The sequence below is a fragment of the Echiichthys vipera genome (assembly GCF_963691815.1).
Source record: "Echiichthys vipera genome assembly, chromosome: 11".
NCBI lineage: Eukaryota > Metazoa > Chordata > Actinopteri > Perciformes > Trachinidae > Echiichthys > Echiichthys vipera.
Window position 1 is genome coordinate 23,320,560 of NC_139836.1, and position 15,640 is coordinate 23,336,199.

The window sequence follows — 15,640 nt, forward strand, 5'->3', positions numbered from 1 at the left end:
AAAAAAAGCAAATGTAAAAAAATGAGTCTCAGTTAAGTGAGTTTGCCCCTTTTTTGTTTAGGAACTGATGCCTTTGAGTCTGCTGCACCCCTCAGCAGAGGAGAGTCTTCCTCCAGTCTGACCGACCGTAAGCGCAGGACCCTCCCCCAGCTCCCTGTGGAAGACCCCCGGGCTAAATCCAGCACCAAAGCTCTTGGACTGAGGTCTGAGATCGGGGAGAAACAGGACACTGAACCACAGGAAAAAGAGAACAAGGGAGACGGGGAGTCCCCAGCTCCCATGAGGGACGGTGAAATGACCAGTAAACGGAAACAGAGCTTCACATCCTCTCCATCCAGAGCTCCTGTCCGGTCCTCTGGCAGCGCTGAGCGAAGGAAGAGGTCAGAGGAGAGGAAAGGAGGAGGAGCAGGAGAAGGAGGAGAGAAGTCTGGAAAGCCTCTGGTGCGCCAGGGCAGTTTCACAATTGAGAAACCCAGCGCTAGTGTCCCTGCAGAGCTCATCCCACGCATCAACAGAGGGGGCAGCGGGCGTGAACGCAGCGACTCTGTGGGCAGCATGGATACTGCTACGCTCCTGAAGGACACTGAAGCTGTCATGGCATTTCTGGAGGCCAAACTAAGAGATGAAAACAAACTAGACCAGAAAAGTAGTAAAACTGGCATCCCCCCTCGGACTGGATCCATCTCTCCTGAGTCAGATGTTGACACGGCCAGCACAGCTAGTCACGTGGCTGGAGAGGCAGAGAGGAAAGCATCAGCTGGTGGCGAACAGAAACGACGTTCCTTCAGCAGCATACACCGGGAGAAGAGCAACATGAGTACAGCTTCAAAGACCAGTGTCACTAACGCAAGTGCCCGTGACCGCTTAGAGAGGAAGGCTAAAACTAGAACTACGGAAGCAACAAGCCGGACTGATGCACGACGCTCTGTTCAGCCATCTTCTGCCTCCTCCAGAGCACGGCAGCCTTCTCTGGATCTCACTGATGATGACCAAACGTCTTCCTTCCCCATCTCTGACATCCTCTCCTCAGACCAGGAGACCTACTCCGGACCTTTGGGGCTTCATTCCAAATTAGATAGCAGGTCTGCTAAGACCTCCGCCAATGGATCCTCCAAAACCAGGAGCAGTCTCCAGGCAGCCACAACCGCCTCCCTGAGCAAGCAGGCATCCTTGCCTCAGCCGCGGCCCACAAGAGCCTCCCTTCTCCGTCGAGCCCGGCTGGGGGATACCTCTGACACAGATCTAGCTGATGCAGACAGGGTGTCTGTGGCTTCTGAGGTATCCACCACCAGCTCCACCTCTAAGCCGCCATCCGGTCGAAGGGGATTGTCACGACTGGACATGCTGGCTCAGCCTCGTAGGACCCGTCTGGGCTCCATCTCAGCCCGCAGTGACTCAGAGTGTACAGTGACACGGAGCTCCACCTCTTCACCCCGTCTGTCAGCTGAGACTGCTCTGCGGCTGGGCCTGCGCTCATCAACACCAACTGAGAGCAGGCTGACACCCAGGATGAGGGCCAACAGCGTGTCCAAACTGAATGAGACCAAGACTAAGACCACTACATCTGGATACTGCTCGCCCACAGGTGAGCACATCGGCTGGTCTATTTTCTCATAAGTTGAAGGATAAAGGAGAAATGGGAAAATGTTTATCAAGGTTTCATTCATATTGTTTCTGGTCTTATTTTGTTTTGAATAGCATGGCTCTTATAATGTGGTGTAAGGATCAAGTCCACAAAGTCTTCACCATTGCATACCTCATTATGTGTCAGTGTGTCTATGGACATTTCCACTGTGTTGTGACAAACTTGTGCGTTGGTTGTCGTCATTCAGAGAGCTCTCAGCCCGAACCTGAGGGCGGTGATGCAGAGGAAGAAATGATGGGTACTGTACCAGAAGTTTAGCGCCTTGATTAGTCAGTGTGTGTTTATGTGTGTGTGTGTGTTTGTGTCAGACCTGGGTCACAGCAATGGAGGCCGTCCTATTCTGTCAATGCATTTAAAGTCCTTTGTTAAGAAACATACACACTTGGAAGTGTGATGACCCAGCTCTAGCATATGTTGTCGTATTAACTCAAGCATAACTCTAGCATATGTTGTTGTGACATTCATCAGGTGATGCCATGATGAAGACCCAACTGCTCTACTCACACTCTGTCAAATTATTTTACAACATTGGAGCTCAAAACTTGATAACCCATGAGCAAGTGGTTTTGAAATAATGCTCCACCTTGTGGAGATTTGTATTCATGACACTTTCTCTTTGTCACATTTTACCCTTGAGAGACTGATAGAGCATGGTGTCTCGTCATGGTGCAGCTACATTAATGTAGCTGGTGTGTGACCATTTTGTAGTATGTTAACATATCCCTATCGGCTCTACTAAGGTTTTCCTTGTAGGATGCTTTTGTTGGCTGCCTGGGGCGGGGAGCTTTTAGATCAAATAGAGTCTGTCTTGCCGCTGAGTCTTTTGTCATCAGATTTTTTTTGTCACAAACATTCTTGTGTCTGTTTTGCTGCAGTGATTTTAATTATTCACACAGCCCCATTTTTACTTCAGTTCCAGAAGAATGTACAGCACAGAGAATAGCATGTCATGGAAACGGAAAGTCCATTTTTATCTTTGTAAAATAAAGTATGGCTAAGTCTGTTTTAAGTCCATAATTAAAAAGATCCCTACTCCTCCATGACGTGCACAATATTTGAATTTTGACCGATCACAGCAGGATCAGCTGGGGGCCGCTTCAGTAACAAAGCCTCTCATGCTCATTTATTAACTTCATGAATAACAAATGTTGTAGTGGAATCAAGTACAGTAATGCTGACTAAACGTATTTCCCTTCCATTCCCTTCACAGTGTCCAGTAGCAGCAGGTGGAGACGTCTGCCACCGGAGTACGGCTCAACCTCAGAGGAAGAGTTTGGCTCCAACCGGAATTCTCCGAAGCATGGAGGACGCTCCCACGTGCGGCCCCATCACCTCGCCCCACACCGCAGCTCGAGACTCGGCACCGCTGCGAGCCCAGGCTCCGGTGTGGTGACAGGAACGGGAGGAGGGGCGATCAAACACCGCATGAAAGAGCAAGAGGAGTACATCAAGGACTGGACAGCACACAGCGAGGAGATAGCCAGGTATTGATCTATTAACTGATACAATAATTTCATATTTCATATAATACAATATTGAATAAGAGCTGCCCTTAATGGCTTGACTGTTATCTTTTATGTGATTACAGGTTATTGTGTGTGCAAGTTGCATGTGTTCATATAAATGTCTAAAGAACTCCTCCATCTGTCTGATGGTTAACAGGTTATTCCCCTGTGTGCGCAGGATCAGCCAGGACCTGGCTAAGGACTTGGCCATCTTGGCCCGCGAGATCCACGATGTGGCTGGCGAGATTGACTCGGTCAGCTCATCCGGCACGGCACCCAGCACCACTGTCAGCACCGCCGCCACTACCCCAGGATCGGCCATCGACACCCGGGAAGAGGTAGGCCCTGCACGTCCCACGCAGCCGGACATACAGGAGAGCATGAGAAAGGTGCCCCTTTTTTCTTCTTCTATCATTGCCTCACTGTGTGTGCCTCCATTGCACCTTTGCCATCCCTCCTGTGTTGCTTGGATAAAAATGGCCTCTCTGTTGCTTTGTAGCTTTCATCTGCTATGAGAGGTATTTGTTTGTTACATCTGCTCCACTTTCATTCCTTTATTATTTTTGCCATGATACAATACTTATTTTAGTACTATGGGATTAAATCAGACTTTTCTGGCTGGACATTAAAGCTTTAAAGTTTCTAATTTGTCATTTCTCACTAATCATAATTTAACTCTATTAAACAAAGCTGGAATAACACTGAGAAATGTCTTCAAGTTTTTTAAACCTATTTCCCCCCGTCCTTCTACATCACTCATTGCCTTTGCCCAGTTGGTGGATCGGGTGTTCGATGAGAGCCTCAACTTCAAGAAGATCCCACCTGTAATTTCAACCAATAAGGCACCAGAGATCAACGGTAAGCCGGTGGAGCTCCGCCCCCGTGCCCCTGACAGTCTGGAGCCCCGAGCCCTGAGGAGACGCACCTGGAACCGAGAGGAGGTGAGAATCATCGCAGAGAGCGTGACATCAAAATGATACCATCCTGGAGGCTTTCACATGAGGTGTTCACATCTATCAAACGTCTTTTCTTTTCCTCTGTGTATTGGGTATTGTAGGCGGTATTGGACAGCCTGCTGCTCAACTCAGTTTCTCAGCTATCCACCAAGATCAGACACTCGATCGACAAAACAGCCGGGAAAATCAGGTAAATATACTTTGTGTCCTTGAGTATGTCACAGTGTATTTCCGCTGTCTCGGTCCCTCAGTGTGCCATTGTGTTGCTTTTTACACCCACTGTGAATGAACATGTGTCCTGTTGTTATTTTTCTCCAGAATATTGTTTAAAGACAAGGACAGGAACTGGGATGAAATTGAAAATAAACTGAGATCGGAGAGTGACATACCACTTCTGAAAACCTCCAACAAGGTACAGAAACGGGTCTGTGTGTATAATATTTGACAATATTATAATTTCTGGGAGCTTATAGTGATGTTTTTGTCGACTCTGCAGGAAATCTCCTCAATTCTGCTTGAACTGAAGAGAGTTGAGAAGCAGCTTCAAGGTAAAGACACATACCAACAGTATAATCACACCAGAGCTAATAACAAATGTGAACTTACCTGAACTATAATCACACTTGAATAAGTTGTTAATTTGATTCTCCGCCTTTCTCTCCCAGTGATCAATGTGATGGTCGACCCAGATGGGACTCTGGACGCCCTGGCCAGCCTCGGCCTGACCAGCCCCACCACTCCTAACAAGCCCCAAGCCGCCAAAATAACTTCTTCTGCCACCAGCCCTGGATCTGCGGCCCGAGCCAAAGAATCACTGCAAGAGATCCTTCCTGGACCTGGAGGATCAGCGGCCTCTACCAGGGTTCAAGCTTCCTCTGCCAGCACAGAGGAGACCGCGAGAAACCCGGGCGTGAGTCTAGGGTTAACAGGAGTCGCGGGACTGCCTTTCAACCGCATGCGGCCGAGCGGAGAGGAGGCCATCGCACAGAAGTGAACAGAAAGTTTCCCTGAAATCGATGTTTTCTGAATAAACATGAGTCTGGATAGGAGCACAGGTGGCTGGTCATCATTGTTCACAACAACAACGAAGCAGGTGTAGAAACAGTTCAACAGATGCCATTGTGCTCACTACACCAGTGTAAGATTATGGGTATAATATAAACACATTTTTTTTAAAGTGTTACCAGAACTGACCGGAAATGAAGTGCTTCAACTGACCTGAACCCCACCATCATGAATATACCCTCAAATGGAAATTCACCCTTGAATGATTTGGATAGTCATATCATGAGCTTTTCAACTTTAAACCGCTCATGCTTCCTGATCGACTGAAGGCCACCTGGCTGCTCTCCCAGTGGACAGATCTCTGTGGTTGTACACTCCACACTCTCCTAGTCTTCTCCTCTTGCCTTTCTCCACGTGTCTGGACCCTGCCTACACTAAAGGACATGCCTTAAAACACACCCTGGATAGTAGCAGCCCCTGTCCCCTCAAATAATATACAGAACAGCTTTTAAGACTTTAAAACAGTACTTTCAGACAATGAAATAACACTTGCAAAATATGTATTTACACTATGATGAAACGCAGCTCACTGCAGTGATGTATTTGCTCTTGTTCAGTGCAAAGAATATTCCAGCAGCCTTAAGTAACCACCCTGACAAACCACACAGTCATGCAGACATGCTTTACGCCTGAAACTGTTCACAAATCAAGCAGATGTTTTAAATATTTCATAACTCTAACCGTCCATTGATGCATCGCTAAAACTGACCGTTGAAGAGGATTTGTAGTGCCTCCCCATCTCTGTGCTCACCTGTTTCTCCTGTACCCATTATGTTTTTTCTCTTTCCCTCCCTTCCTGTTGTCTCCCCAGTAGTTGGAAAACGTTTGTCACTCCAGTAGCATGTACAGGACAGAGCTGAGAGCTTTTCTTCCTGCGAGTCAGTGTCTGTGTTGATCTTACTAATACTGAATGGTAGTTTTACAAAATAGTAAGGGCCTTTGGGAAACCAATGATCATTTTTCAGACACAGTAATCACTTACCAAAGTTAACGAGTTTATTGATATCGTCATTTTTAAACAGACCTTGAAATCCATCTGTAGTGCAAAAGCCGGAGAATCTGTATATACATAGGTCTCGTCTTCCTCTTCAGGTCACCCCTTTTTCTCTGAATGTAAAGACCATTTTTCATTCAAAAGCTTATTTATTATAATGAAACACTAGTGTAATCGTTGCTGCCATGTGTTTTTCGCCTCATGCGACATGACCCGCGTGAATCAGTGCCCCTTTTTTTGCTACAGTGCATGCACTCAAGTGTCCCATGATTTCCCAATTGGCTTTTTTCTACGTTTTTTCCAGTCACAGGTGGTGTGACGTGTTTTTAAACTAGCAATGATGAGCAAAGAAAATAACTGTTTAAAACTAAATATTTTATAATATTTAGATACTGGTATTGTAGATATCGAAGACCTTTACTTTTTAATGCTTTGAAAACGACTCACAATAAATTTCATTTTTCTTTGTCTATCACTCATTAGTTTAAGTACACACAATACCTGAACATGGAAAAGCTGCTGGAGTTGTTTTGGATTCTCTGTCGAAAAGAACACGGGCGACTTACAGGGAGGCCTTTTGTGGTTCAAAATGCATCTTTAAGGACAAATGAGTGCAGAATAAGCTCCCCTTCTATTTTATGAACTTTGCCTGTAATGCGGCTTCATATCAGTGTGTATATAGGTGCGTTGTTCTGTTTCCACTAAGGGGGGGTTCAGCGTATTGATACTGTAGTATTGCAGAGACAGTATAGTTAACCTTTTTTAACTTTGCTGCTCTTCTAGTTATGTTACGGGGACTAACCATCTGGATCTCTCTTCAGCTTATAGTCTGTGTTCTTCTAGAGTAAGATGACTTAAAGGCAGTATATGCATACTTTTATGCTCCTGCAATAGTGAGTTTAGGTACCGGAATACTTGTTCTTTTCCTTTTCTCTATACTGTTCTGTACTTTGTTTTTTAATGCCTCAAAGTGCCCGTTTTGACTATAGAAGGGCATTGGTTAAAAGACAAGAAAAAGACTTAGTTGTCTAAAAGATTTCTCTTATTTTGCACATCAGATTGTGGCGTTTTTCATACAGAAGTCGTGGAGAAGCAGCGGAAGGCTGCATCAAATGTCAAATGGTTTGACAGAATGATATCACTTTGATATCAGAAGCGACTGCCTCGCCTCTCTGGAACTATTCTGGCTGTACGAACGAAGCCTCTAATCGTATTTTTCCCCCCTTTCCCCGTTTTATCAAAACAAATGAAATTAGGGAACTGTGAATGCTAGGTACATGTATATTTTTTAATTCTACATGTCATCTGCTCAGTGTTCTTTGTCATTTTTTGTAAAGAAAAAACACCATTTTATTTATTTTTTTTGTTTAATATTTTGTGGATGTTTCATGCATTTTATATTTGTTCAACTATCTGCATTGTTTCTTACTGTTAATAAAACAGAGCCATTCAGTTGTTTCTCGATCTTCATTTGACTGGGTATTAAATTGGCCTCATTTCAGATTATAGATTCTGCTTTTGAACTTTGTCTCCACACACAGGCAGCTGAGTCACAACCACCGACTGACAAGGAACCCATATTTATTTATTCCACAACTTGATAGCATAACAACTCTCATCAGGGACTTTTTAATCAAAGAAAGGTGAAGGTTAATTCAGAATCTATTTCCATAATTCTTAGTGAATAAAAGCAGTCCTGTCTAACCGTAAGGCTATAATCATGTCTCAACTGAAAATGCAAATGACTCAGCTGCTCATTTCTCATGCCTGAGTTCTGTTAGAAATCTGCCTGATCAAGTGTTTCAATATTGTAAACACCACAGGCTGCACAGAATATCAATGTGCCGTCACATATATAAGCACCAATCAGCAGACCCCAACAGTGCTTGGTGCTTAGTGGAGGACTGATGAATAACTGTTATGTGAGAACCACAGCAGCAGTTCTGGCAAGTCTCATACTGCAGACACAATACTGTATACAAACCCACGATACTCATCTCCAACTGTAGAGATTAGAGTTTTCATCACAACAGTAGCCGCAGGATAATTCTGTCTTTCACTCTCACATGCTCGCAAAAGGCACCGAGGGAAAGAAAGCAAAAATAAACCACACGTTCAAGTTTTATTCATATCTTTAAAGGCTCGGTTTGAAGAATTACAGATTAAGAAAAGCAAGACTCTCTTGTTGTTCAGTGCATTTTATTACCTTTGATACATTTAGACGGTTTTGTCACTCTTGTTTCCCAGGACAAACTGGTTTTGTCGAAATTGAATTGTACTGGTTGCCAGACGTGAACACTGATGGCAGGACGGTCTCTGACTGAGGTTAGCCGGGGGGCCAACCCAGCTGGCGTCCACCCAGGACGTGGACGTGGATGTGGTAGACAGACTGGCCTCCGTCTGGCCCATCATTGACGATCACTCTGTAGCCTTTAGACAGGCCCGCCTCTTGAGCACACTTCTTTGCAACTATCATCAAGTGGCCCAACAACTAAGAGACAGAGGGAATCAACAAATGACACTGAAGTAAAAATACAGAAATGCATTTCTAAGCATTAGGAGACAACTCCTAGATTACAACACTGTAACTGTCCCATCAAATATTAAGTTGTGCAAAGGGTTCCATCTAGTGGTCACTGACAGAAAGTAACTGTACAAATCACTCAAAGTGGGAAGTCATGTTACATATTATACAGTCGTACTTACTGCAGCATCACTATCCTCAGCTTGGGACAGTTGAACAATCGGCTTTTTTGGGACGACGAGGATGTGAGTGGGAGCTTGAGGTGCAACATCATTGAAGGCTACACACTGAAATAAAGCAAATTAAGAACAATAGCTTAGCCTGTGCAGACAGCTGTGACATTGGTTTATGCTGAGTGTCCAGAACATTGGAGACATCTTTATGATATAATGCTATAAATGCTACCTCATGCTCAATTTGTACTGTGTCTGCCACATTAGTTATTCATCTATTGGCTCGATACGGTTCCCTGTTTTATTGGACTGTATTCTGATCAAGTATGCTGCTAATACGTGGTCCACCTACTGTATATGTAAATACTCTGCATCATCACAACTGTTACAGTATGATGATGTCCTCAAAAATAATGTCACTTATGATGTGGCATTTCTAAAAGCAGCTACTGGAATCATACAACACAGTACTTGTTGTGCATCTTCATGTTGCATTTGGGGTTTTAAAGGTGACACATATTTTACCCATTTAGAAAGCGAAGGATTTTAGATATGACTTATTATATGGGAAGAACTAAGCAGTTCAGACATTTAGAAAACCAGGGAAGGGAAGAGTCCAGAAAGGTTACATAGACATAGACACAGAAGAAGCATACCAGCCACATATTAACTGTTTTATCACCACTGCGTAAACACAACTCAAAGCAGTGAAGCATATTCAACAAGTTTGAGGATTCGCTTAATTCATTATCTAAACTAGGTACATCATTAGTGATACTTTTTTTTTCTTTTTTCGAACATGTCAAAAAGAAACAAAAAGGTCCTACAGAAAATAATAAATAATATATTTTTTTGCCTTTTGACGTGTCCAAAACTTAATTGCAAAAAGTAAACAAATCCCATCCCTTCTCCGTAATTCAATATTAATTGGTTAACAGCTTCCTCTGTCATACACTTTATTAAACTGTCTTTTTTTACCACGTTTTTAACTTTACAAGTACATATTACAATTTAGTTCTCATATATTCATATCAAACATACATTATAATGTGTAACATATATATTTCACTTAATCAAAAATTATAAACGTATTCTGCCCTAAAAAGCCTAAGTGCAGTAATGGGTCTTAAAGTATGGATGTTCCATCATCGGTGTGCCAAATATTCATTTGTTGGGACAATAAACAAACTTTAAAGACTTTTTTTACCTTAAATATTTCCGTAGTTACTGTTTGTAGGGCAGTATTGATATACTATAGTATCCAAAATGTAAAAAATTCCGAATAAAAAATATATAAATAAACAAAAACATAATGTAATGTAAAAAGTAATGTTCACAGTATGCAGTGATCTGCTGGAGTAGCAGGCACACAAGTGGACTCAAATCTGGAGGAAAGCCAAATGTCTGCAGATGACAAGTGGCAGCAAATGCAACATGAAACAAAACAACAAAACAAAACCGTGAATAGGAGCATTTTTAATGTTTAAAAGCACAATTTCTATAAACTGTATCGTACCACAGCAGCACACACAGTTTCGGCTGAGCTTTACTTTGTGACACACAACAACACGTGTCTAAATAATCACAGTGAAGTAACGTTAGCCGTTTCTGCGAGCAGCTAACGTGAGCTAAACGTACCCTGAAGGGGCATTATTGCGACTTCTTATTGCACCAAAAACCTGTTTATAAGCGTAAGTGTTTATACATACCTGGTCATCTTCATACAGTAGTTTGGCAGGAATCTCTTTGCGTATGATTTTTCCAAATATTGTGTCTCCACCCGCCTGGGCAGCCTGCGCTTTCGCCGTTTCATCAGCCATGTTGGCGCAGACAAACTGACCGTCAGCGCAGCGAACGCTCATTGGCTACTAAAAAAGCGCGTCATTGTAAAGTCTGCACTGATTGGTCGTTAGCTATGTCCTTCTTCTTCTTCTGTTTTTTTGGCGGTTGACTCATAAAGTAGTGTTTCCTAACATTAGCAGGGGTATTTGGACTGAATTCAGTAGGTTTTTTGTCCCCAATAAGGTTAAAGAAAATCATGTTACAATTTTACACAGATATGACCCATGCAATGACTTTATTCATGACTTTAGACCTGATGTTTCCCCCATGTTCTTTCTGTAAAGAGGAGGTTGAGTCCTTGTCTCATTTATGTTATGCTTGTACTCAGGGGGTCATTCCTATGTTCCCACATTTCTAATATTTTTTGTTTTTGTTTTTTGTTTTTTAGGCCCTGTGATCCCACAGCCCTATGTTCCTACATTATACGATTTATTTTCAAAATTAGGCCCTATGTAATAGGATAAGGGTTAGGGTTAAAAAGCATACCCAATCCATTACACTGTGATAATCTCAAATATGGGAACATATGACTGTGGGACATAGGGCTGAGGGAACATAGGGCTGTGGGAACATAAGGCTGAGGGAACATAGGGCTGAGGGAACATACGGCTGTGGAAACATAAGGCTGTGGGAACATAGGACTGTGGGAACATAAGGCTGTGGGAACATAAGGCTGTGGGAACATAGGGTTGTGGGAACATAGGACTGTGGGAACACAAGGCTGTTGGAACATAGGGTTGTGGAAACAGGACTGTGGGAACATAGGACTGTGGGAACATAAGGCTGTGGGAACATAGGGCTGTGGGAACATAAGGCTGTGGGAACATAAGACTGTGGGAACATAAGACTGTGGGAACATAAGGCTGTGGGAACATAAGACTGTGGGAACATAAGGCTGTGGGAACATAAGACTGTGGGAACATAGGGCTGTGGGAACATAAGGCTGTGGGAACATAAGACTGTGGGAACATAAGACTGTGGGAACATAAGGCTGTGGGAACATAAAACTTGGGAACATATTGTTGTGGGAACATAGGACTGTGGGAACATAAGGCTGTGGGAACATAAGGCTCTGGGAACATAAAGCTGTGGGAACATAAGGCTGTGGGAACATAAAGCTTGGGAACATATTGTTGTGGGAACATAAGGCTGTGGGAACACAAGGCTCTGGGAACATAGGGCTGTGGGGCATAAGGCTGTGGGAACATAGGGCTGTGGGAACATAGGGCTGTGGGAACATAGGGCTGTGGGAACATAGGGCTGTGGGGACATAGGGTTGTGGGAACATAAGGCTGTGGGAACATAGGCATGTACCCATACTCATTCATGTAACTTTTGGCAAATCTCAAATCTCTTTATTAACCTAGAAACTCGTAAGGTTTTATTCTATAACAGAATATATGGTCTTGTTTTTGAATGTAGAGTCTGACAACAAGGAAGTTGATAACGTGATGCAATTGCTGTGTCTTTTGGGCAAATATCATATTCACAAGGCCAGGTTTCTTCAGTTTCTTCCCAGCACAAACTGGTTTTATGGTGAACATCAGACTTTCCATGCCTCTAGGTAAAGTATCTAAAAACAAAAAAGCTTCTCACATCTCGAAGAACACTATGCCTTGGTTATTTAAATAAAACATGCTAGCACAGCAGAGGTATAGCCACAGTTAATATTATATCAAATTCTGAACAGTAAAAAATAAGAATATTTCAGAATAAATCAGATATTTATAATTTGTTCTCTGATTTTGATCTCCAGTCTATCCATGGTTAGGCCTGTCATTTCAAAGCAAGGCTAATGGAATGAGGCTGGGACACTACAAAAAACAAAACAGCTTCGGGGTATTACGCATGCGAAATAAAACAGGAGCTACGCTAGAAATATTGGTGGTTTCCGCTCAGGTGCTCTTGGGCCGCTTCCTATGAATTTTTCATTCTTTCATTTTCATTTTTTACATCTTTATAAATCACACAAATAAAGTGAAGTGCAGTGTCAAAATTGGTGCTTTTTAAATCTAGTATAATTGGTTTCCAAAACAAAGTCACAGTAAACATAATACTTTATTATTCTATAACATTATTCTATAAAAGTGTGCCAGCCCAGATGTTACTGCGCATGTGTTATACCCCAAAGCGCAGACATTTTTCCTTTCTTCTGCTGTCCCAGCCTCCTTTCTTTAACCTCGGACCCAAACCGGAAGTGAGCAGAAAAGTCAAGATGGGGACACGTTTGAAGGTGAGGATTATACTTTACTCATTATTATGGCTTTGATTATGCTTTATGCACAAACAATATCATTTAAACACAATTTTCTTTTCGTTCGTTCATCTGGTTTGACTATACAAATACATATTTGCTTATTCTAGGAAGTAGCTCGCTAAAAGAGCAGGACATACAACTGTACTGTATGTACTATAACAAGTGTCAAGGTCCCGTTGGTGCTAAAAGCTGAATGTTTTATATATATAATTACAGGTACTGAGCACGTTTAAAGCGCTGCACAGAACAAGGATGTCTGTATTTAAAGAGGATGACAGAGCACTGGCAGGTGAGTCATGTTGGCTTTGATTCCCAGCAGAATGTGTCTTTGTTGGATGGTGTTTACCGACAAATATTACCAAACAGTTGATGACTTATTGCATACTCTGCAAACTGCGGTATCAAATGTTTAACTACGGGTTTTTTTCCCCACAAAGCTGCAAAATTAAAGATCAACGAGGAGTTCCGGAAAAACAAAAATGAAACGTCAGAAGAAAACATTAAGAAGGTACAGTGAATGTGCAACATGATGTGATATGAATCTTATGTTTAATATCCAATCATACTTCATCAGTTATGCATTTAAATAAGTGTGACGCTCTATGGAGTCATGGATTGATTGCTGAATAAGTGTCTATGCACAAGCCCAGTGGCCCAAGGAGTCAGGAGGCACCATAGATAGTAAACACCTACACTAGAGCCTGAACAGTGACATTTCCTTATGAAAAGTCCAAGATTTCCATCAAAAGTAGCAAAATCCTGATCTCATTCTGCTTCTAATCCTGATCAAAGTACTTTCATATTGAGCATCTTCCTATACAAAGCCCAGTACAACATTTATTTAATTTATTTATATTTAATTATATTTTTTTACTAAATAATTATGCTACACAGTGAAGGCTGCAGTAAGCATGCATTGAAATAAACAAAATGATTTAAAGCCAATTGTAACAGACTTGTTCTACCGATTACCTGGGTTTCCTTAAACAATGGCAGCATGCTCTGACACAGCAGCTTTGTCAGAAGATGGTGCTGGATACTAGAACCTGACAATTTAACTGGAAAAAAATAAAGAGTTACGCTACCTTGGAGGAGAAGACTGTCAGTGTGGATCTGATTTGGCAGCATCACAAAGTGTTTAGAATTCATCATTCTCGTCAGGTGCATTTTTTCAAGCACAACAGCACTTTAGATATATGATGTACCTGCAAAAGATGCAAAAGAAAGGGGTGCTGCTATGTCAAAAGAGGTGCTTTTTTACATGTTTTTGCCCATTGTCTCATAATGTGTCTATATTTGTTACCCTTCTTCTTTTAAAGATGATCAAAATAGGTTCAGATGTGGAAGTTCTTCTCCGAGAGACTGTCCTGCAAATGGAACATGTTGGAGAAAAGAAACTCTGTATGTACTTGTGTTTCTCCTCTCCTGTCTTTTCCTAATTAAAAAACAATGACACCATGCTAGAAAGTAACATGTGTATGCAAAGCATATACAGCAGGAGGCTTCACTTCCTTCAGACTTATCACATTTGAATTATATTTAAATGATATGCACTGGCTACATTTATTTTTCTCTCTTTCTTTTTCTCAGTGCTTCGACCCAGAGAGAGCCTTATGCTAGAAAACGTGCCCTATTGTGACCAGCCCAGGAAAAAGTCATGACAGATGATCTGATTACGATTTATTTTTTTTCATCAATAATGGCACTCTCTATCATCCAGTGCCATCTGTCTGCATTATAAAGGATTTAACCCACAACAACATGTCACTTTGTCCTGGAACTCCTGAACAAAGAACACTTTAAAGATCATGGCTAAATGGAGACATGTCTTGTTTTAACTCACCGAAGAGCTCTGCTGTTTTGATTTAAGAAATCTCTGCTATAAACTGTCTGACGCCATAATTTCATGTACAGTATTTTGTCATATGTAATTTATATGTGTTTTCATTTAATTTAGAAGTTATCTGCCTATTTTCAGTGGATTTTCACCTGAAATATTGGGAGAAATGTTACTTTGCTGCTACTGAAAATGTTTCATTGTGTTCTGATTAAAGATGACTATTTCCAGACTGTCTCTGGTTTAATTTATTGTTTCAGTCAAAAATGATAGATGCATCTAACATGACAGTGGTCAACTCTTAGTGCAAATAACAACTCCCCAGAAAGGCTGTGACTATGATAGCTATCAGGGTCTCCCAGAATCAATTATCAAATTTTATTGGACAGATTGTTTTGTATTTGCCCCAAATGCGAAATCTGACAAAGCTGTGACAATGATGTGATTTTATTATACATGACCTATGCTGAGATTAGTGTTTATAAACCTCTCATGTCCCCTACAGTAGGATATAGCCTACCCAATTTGCGAGCATAAACGATATACATCACACGCTTAATTTGTGTATGTGTGTATATATATATTAATACAAAAAAATGTATATATATATACACACAAAAATATATGATAAAATGTAACATACCCATTGAGCAATGTAAATTATGCTTCCAACAGTACAATATAATATTTTTATTCCTTAAACTTGTGCTATTTTGCAATCATTTCCTATGCAATAAGAGTAATATCCACAATGTGACTAGTTAATGACTGCTGTTCATTTAGTTTTTGTGTATTAGTGCTTTTCTCTCTGTTTTAATATGGCATACTTTTTATATTTGTAT

At 41.7% G+C, this 15,640-nt stretch overlaps 3 protein-coding genes across 9 annotated transcripts in view; 2 read left to right on the top strand and 1 right to left on the bottom strand.

Annotated features, from left to right (window-relative positions):
• cep170aa (centrosomal protein 170Aa) overlaps positions 1-7,620 on the top strand; it is a 42,056-nt gene extending 34,436 nt beyond the window's left edge. The window contains exons 15-23 of one of the 7 annotated variants that reach the window (XM_083922532.1): positions 62-1,585; positions 1,833-1,883; positions 2,856-3,129; positions 3,308-3,539; positions 3,924-4,091; positions 4,208-4,296; positions 4,425-4,518; positions 4,603-4,654; positions 4,772-7,620. In XM_083922532.1, coding sequence (XP_083778658.1) covers positions 62-1,585; positions 1,833-1,883; positions 2,856-3,129; positions 3,308-3,539; positions 3,924-4,091; positions 4,208-4,296; positions 4,425-4,518; positions 4,603-4,654; positions 4,772-5,100 — 2,813 coding nt within the window. In that variant the 3' untranslated portion in view covers positions 5,101-7,620. The remainder of the gene's footprint in view (positions 1-61; positions 1,586-1,832; positions 1,884-2,855; positions 3,130-3,307; positions 3,540-3,923; positions 4,092-4,207; positions 4,297-4,424; positions 4,519-4,602; positions 4,655-4,771) is intronic. The other 6 variants (XM_083922535.1, XM_083922533.1, XM_083922536.1 and 3 more) reach the window with 6 other exon arrangements.
• A 727-nt stretch (positions 7,621-8,347) lies between these two features.
• On the bottom strand, positions 8,348-10,692 carry hint1 (histidine triad nucleotide binding protein 1). The gene is made up of 3 exons (XM_083923389.1): positions 10,572-10,692; positions 8,872-8,976; positions 8,348-8,656 (listed from the first exon to the last, which is right to left on the bottom strand). Exons 1-3 carry the CDS (start codon positions 10,680-10,682, stop codon positions 8,492-8,494), a joined length of 381 nt encoding a protein of 126 aa, XP_083779515.1. The 5' UTR covers positions 10,683-10,692; the 3' UTR covers positions 8,348-8,491.
• Positions 10,693-12,914: 2,222 nt separating this feature from the next.
• On the top strand, positions 12,915-14,975 carry lyrm7 (LYR motif containing 7). The gene is made up of 5 exons (XM_083923014.1): positions 12,915-12,937; positions 13,178-13,250; positions 13,399-13,469; positions 14,281-14,362; positions 14,552-14,975. Exons 1-5 carry the CDS (start codon positions 12,920-12,922, stop codon positions 14,620-14,622), a joined length of 315 nt encoding a protein of 104 aa, XP_083779140.1. The 5' UTR covers positions 12,915-12,919; the 3' UTR covers positions 14,623-14,975.
• The last annotated feature ends 665 nt before the right edge of the window (positions 14,976-15,640 follow it).